General features: G+C 42.9%; 1 protein-coding gene across 2 annotated transcripts in view; it reads right to left on the bottom strand.

Moving 5' to 3' along the window:
- gabbr1a (gamma-aminobutyric acid (GABA) B receptor, 1a) overlaps positions 1-5,959 on the bottom strand; it is an 87,321-nt gene that overhangs the window by 5,545 nt on the left and 75,817 nt on the right. For both annotated transcript variants that reach the window (XM_037980305.1, XM_037980304.1), the window contains exons 20-23: positions 4,771-4,864; positions 3,106-3,233; positions 993-1,121; positions 288-431 (exon numbers count right to left, since the gene is read on the bottom strand). In XM_037980305.1, the coding sequence (XP_037836233.1) occupies positions 288-431; positions 993-1,121; positions 3,106-3,233; positions 4,771-4,864 (495 nt within the window). The remainder of the gene's footprint in view (positions 1-287; positions 432-992; positions 1,122-3,105; positions 3,234-4,770; positions 4,865-5,959) is intronic.

Below are 5,959 nucleotides of genomic sequence, written 5' to 3'. Positions count from 1 at the left end.
GGTTTAGAGCTCCAACAGGACCGGGTTTAGAGCTCCAACAGGACCAGGTTTAGAGCTCCAACAGGACCGGGTTTAGAGCTCCACCCTATAATCCTGTTGTTACTGATGTAGTTTCTGTCTGCAGTAACTCAAAGCTGTGAGGTAATAAAGTAATAAAGTCATAAAGTGATAAAGTGTCTCAGTGTTTATGAACTGAAGCTCATTGCTGTGAAACAGGAACTATAAACTCAGAATAGATGAATTTAAAAGTTTGAGTTTATAATAATTAGATTTTGCTGTATTTTCACCTCCTGGATGATTTTCTGCAGCTCTCTGTTCTCTCGCTCCAGCTGCCTCGACTTCTCCTCGTCGTTGTTGTTGGTGGACGACCCGGTCTTCAGGGTGTCCTGTTGCTCCGACTGCCACTCGCCGCGGGTGATGAGACGCCGCATCTGCACCGCCACAGCAACAGGAAGTCAGTAAAAAAGGAAGCTGCGCCGAGCAGAATGAATAATGCACCTAATCAGTTTCTTTCTTTTTTTTATTTGCAACCCGTTTCCCTGGGAGTCTAAAAATACTTCCATCTCTGAAGCAACTTTAAAGTCAGGTTTTTTTCTTTTTTTAACACTTCTTGTGACATGTTTGGTGCTCCTCGCTCACTGCGGCGCCGTATCTGCACAACGCCCCCAGAAATAGCCTGAAAATCAAACTCAGACGATGTTGCTGTGATTTTAAGTTTGAACTTCTGCTGCTTGCAGGATGTGCTCTGCTCATCTGCTCATCTCTGCTTCTGTTTATCCAGACGTGTGAAATTTCTCACTTTGCAGGAACCAAGAGATGCTTTTATTCCCCCCTAACTCGCAGTTTTCAAAGCTTTAACAGTTATAATGTGAGGCTGCTTCACATGCAAACACCAAATAGGAATCTTAGATGCTCTCCGACATGTTTGACCTTGTCCTGAAGTACAAGCGCCTGCTGCAGGGTTTCAGGGTATCAGTCAGACGTCGGCTCACCTTGGGAACGAAAAGCACCACCAGGGTGATGTAGGCAGAGAAGACGATCGCTAGAGAGGCAAATGCAAAGGAGGCGTCCTGCTGTGAAGACAGGATCATCGTCACCGGAGCCGTGATCAGGCACAGCACCTGCAGGAGGAGGGTGAGCATCTGTTTATCATTCCAGAGGGGCTCCCATGTGAAAACGGCATTAAAAAGTCATGACTGATGCGTCTCGCTGTTGTCTCACCGGGGTCTGCAGCTCACAGCTGAGCGGAGAGGGTAAACAAGTCCCCCTTCAGACGCCATTAACTATTGACATCATCATAAAACTGAAATGTGAGCATCGTAAACGTTAAACATTAGCTTTGTCTCTCGTTAAGGCGCCGTGCGGTAAAACCAGCACGCAAGCTGCATTTAATGTTTGCCTGAACAATAACGAGTGATGGATACGTTTATTTGTTAACAGCACGCCTGCAGACTCGAAGCTGCTGCTGCTCATTACAGCGCCAACTCGTGTTTGTTGCACGGTTCAAGATGACCGACGTGACCAAACTTACAGCTTTCTGTCGATTCTCATGCATAAACCTAAAGAAATAAAGATATATTTGCCTGTTTTTGTCACAGATGTCCAAATAAGTCTTTGTTCACAGGAACTACGTTTAAAGAGATAGTCTGGTTATTTTTGAATCAGACGCAGATCTTTAGAAATCAGCAGCATTTTTGGTCAAAATGCATTTTTAATTTATTAGTAATTACTTCACTTAAACACCTATTTAACAGGACAGGTAGACTTTAAAATAAAAAAGAAGAGCATTCATTGTGGGCTGCAGACGTGGCTCATCTGCCTGAAAGAATATTCACAGAAACTTTTAATCATTTATAAACAAACGTTAACTTCCTGCTGCAGAACAAACAAACCAAACGTTTCTTTGCAGAGGTGGGGATGTTGTGTTTGACAGATGCAGGTAGAAATCTGGGCTCAGTTTATGACCCTTTGACCCCATTAACGAGTTAAAATGGCCTCCTGGGCAAATATTTCAGAATGTTAACTAAAACAATTTCAGGTTTTTATCTTGTTTTTATGCTTATTCAGACCTGGAAGAAGCTAAAACCTGATTTCTTTCTTTTTAACAGAACAGGAACCCTGTTGAAGAAAACAGCAAAAATTACAGCCGTCAATCAAACAGGAAAAGCTCATCTGGAGTGACAGAAACCTCTTTTTTTCTGCATTCAGTCCAAAGTCTCTTAGTGTCAACAGTGTCAGGAAACGGCAGCGAATATTTCTCTAAAGTGGGGACGGAGAACATAATGACTTCTATTTCAGCGTAAAGTGCATCCGAGGTGTCTCCGTTTAAGATGATTCACTCGGTATCAGCAACCGCTGAGACATGTTTACTGCGTTTACTGCCTTCCTCCAGAGGCCAAACGGCTGCATATTTAGACCTTTTCCTGCCACCGAACAGACTAAATTCATGCAGCCTCACACACATTATGTAGGCCAGACTGCGCACGTTTGTCCCCATAAATTACGCCGGAGTGCAGCAGGACACTGCAGCACAAGAACAAGTTGTGTTTTATTGATTTTTTCCTGAGATAAACGCGTTATTGCAGCACAATAAAGCAGTCTGAGTTAACTGTATCATGATTTGGACAGAAATGTATCCGGAGCATCACAACACAATATTAGAAAAAGCTCTAATATCTTTTTCTTCTTGTATTGTTCCAGAAATCATTAAAGCAGCATCAGTATCTTAGTTTGTCAGAAAGTGTTTTAATGTGTTGGCAATTATCCACACAAATAAAGAAAATCCACCGCAGAGGCACCGAGGGATGCTGGACTTATCTCTAACTATAACTCTCCCTCCTGATAATGAGCTTTTGAGTCCTTGCAACTGGTCAAGTTAAATGTTTTCCACCAGAATGAGCTGGAAAGTGGCCCTTGGATAGTAATCATGGACACCCTGGCATTGATGAACCCCACCCCAACAGATATACTCCGGTCATTTTGTGCTACGAAGCAATAAAAACACATTTATTTCTGCTTTATTGTTATTCTGTGTGCAGGAAAAGCAGCCCTGCAGCAGCCCGAGACAAGAGTTTTAGGTGTGATGGAGTTTCTCTTTGGACTCACGGCTACGTTGTAAATGGCCATCCCCACGGCTCGATGGTCATTGATCTTTTCGGTGGAGACAGATTTGGTCTCGTAAGCCAGAAAAATGCCCAGCAGCAGCAGCAGACCCTTGTAGCCATAAACCACACCTAAAGGAAGAGGGGAAAGGATGAGAGAAGCCAAAACCAGAACAAAACACACGACTTCTTATATTCTTTGTATCTCTGAGACACACACAAGGTGACCTCTGCTGTCAGGAGCATTCAGGAGGATTATTAAACCCAAGAGGAAAAACAGATAAATTATTGTCTTTCATTTGAATTCTAATTAAATGAAATATAAACGAGCTTCACTTTGGTGCAGCTGCTTTTTTCATTAAGTCACTTTTATCCCCGTAGTTTCACTTCCTGTTGGGACGTTTAGTCGTCACAAACAGTTTTTAGAAAACATCTTCGTCACGCGAAGCCGCTGTCAGGCGACGATGACGTGAAACAGCCTTTAGGCTCATTTATCTGATGTTCATTAATTTACTTTATCCTCCATGAATAAACCAACGGAAATAAATACATAAAGTGATAAAAACCGAAGCTTCAGGCCTTCAGCATCATGGCTGAAGTAAGAACATCCGAGATGCTACGTGATTTATTTGAACCACTTAGTTTGCATCAGTTGTGATGTGGCTGAAGTTTTTCTTTAGCCTGCAAGGTGATAAATATTAGCATGCTAACATGCTAAGCAGCTATAAGCAGCTATAGGTAGCATCTTGTTAGCCAAAGCCTGACTTTTGAGTAATGTTGCTTGTTTTGGTTTGATTTGAATAAATTAATCTCCGTCGTTTTAGCAGCGGTTGGTGGAAACAGAACTTTAAGATTAATGATGTTAGCAAATAATAAAGAGGGTTCTTCTTTTTAAACAGCTTATTTTTTTATTTCTGGCCTTGTTGATGCTTGAGAAACAGAAAAAAGTGATGATGTGATTCAGAAAAGATTCACATCAGATGATTCCAGCTGACTTATATAATAAGGCAAATGGCACCGAAAGGGCAAAGAAAAATTTAAAATACTTTAAATTTTCTCCAGCGTGTAACTTGAATGCAGAGGAAACCTACTCACAGGGATCAAGCTCGACTTGTAGCCTCGTTATAAAGTGAAAGGATGTCTACTTTATGAAAATGTGACGTTTCCCTTTAAACTTGATGTAAACAAGTCAAAATACGGGGCTGAACAGCTGATGGCAACACATCGCACACAATTAAACCTGACTTTTGAGAACTGTTTGATAAATCAGAGAGGAACGGGCTGACTCTGTCCGCTGTTCCTTTAAATGGCCTGAAATTAAAGCAGCATCTTTTCTCCCCGAGAAGGGAAAAGCTACGGGGTATTGGCCCAGTTTGTGACCCACATTGTTTGAATTTTTACCACCATTATACTTTCATAAGAGCTGAAACAGACAGACAGTGACGGAGAGGGACTGTGTGGGCTGACAGAAAGCAGAAGCAAAGAGGGTGAAAATCTTGAGAGAAAGGAGAAATCAAACGTAAGGGGGCGACGGGGGCTTAGGGAGGCTGTGATATGAGGCCTGTTTAATGCAGAGTGAACGGCTGTGACGCGTGTGTGTGCGCGGATATATAAATACACACAAGCCAGCGCAGAGGGAAGTGAAATGCTGTGAAGAGAGAACAGATACCGAGCCACGTGTTCATCTTCTCGGAGCTGCAGTGCTCTAACAGAGGCTGAATCAGGACATCCAGGTCTTCTTTGGGAGCCTCCTTAGTGAACTTCTGCTCGCATGGCGGACAGAACAAGGAGAGCGGAGGACAAAGGAGACAGAGGAGAGAGAAAAACAGTGAGATAATAGGAAACGATGAGGCAGCAGCGCTCTGGAGACGGAGGTAAAACTGCAGAGTCAGCAGGGCTGATCCCCTGGAGCAGAGGTCCGTCCCACCAGACAGATATAAACGATGGAATTAAAAGAGCATCAGCAATACAATAAAGATGAAATATGAGATTTTAAAACTAGCCATAAGTTTTGAACCACAGTTTAACTCGTTGAGGTGCAGAATTTCTTCCAAAAACGGACTTTTCCACAATCATGAGTGATGACGCAAACTTTCCTCATATTAAAAACCGAATCCCAGCAAGTTCAGCTTCTTTTATTCAGCCTTTAATACATTAGGATGTTCATTTGGTCCCTTTCAGAGTAAAACAGATGAAAGGAAGATAACTCTTCCTCCTAACTTCTGTTTAAAAAAACAACAACATTACGCTGAAGCCAAAAAGATTAACTTCAGGCATCAAAATCCTAAAGCAACAGAATAGATGATGTATTTATTGCCTGCAGCTGTGTGAGATGGCAGCACCAACATCTGCTGCAGCCGTCAGTCAGAGATTAATCAGGAAGAAACTGTCCTCATAGAAAATCAATCTGACTGGGAAATAACTCGGAAGTGTTTAATGTTTAGTGTTTCCTTTAAAATGTGGGCTTTCTGACAGCAGGTTGTGTAAGAGGAGCCGTCCTCGCCGTGAAGAAACGAACAATAACTCTGTGAGAGCAGCTAAAACTGATCATTGTTTTTGTATCAAAGGGACGCTGCGCCGAGCCGCGCTGCGCTTCGTTGTTTTTAGAGACTTCAAAGAGAAGAAGAAAGGCCGTCCTCTGTCAGGTCTGCAGGTTCAGGACTGTTCTGGTTCCTATCCGGTTCTAAAACGGTTCTGATCCAACCGGAAGAGAACAAAAACAACAGATTCCACCGAGTTATTATTTATTATGTTCCTGACCCAGCAGAACCTGGGTCCAGCTCCTGACCCAACAGAACCTGGGTCCAGCTCCTGACCCAACAGAACCTGGGTCCAGCTCCTGACCCAACAGAACCTGG

Source organism: Kryptolebias marmoratus, linkage group LG16 (assembly GCF_001649575.2).
Source record: "Kryptolebias marmoratus isolate JLee-2015 linkage group LG16, ASM164957v2, whole genome shotgun sequence".
NCBI lineage: Eukaryota > Metazoa > Chordata > Actinopteri > Cyprinodontiformes > Rivulidae > Kryptolebias > Kryptolebias marmoratus.
Note: the sequence above shows the minus strand (reverse complement) of the source record. Positions and strands in the feature narration are given on the sequence as shown.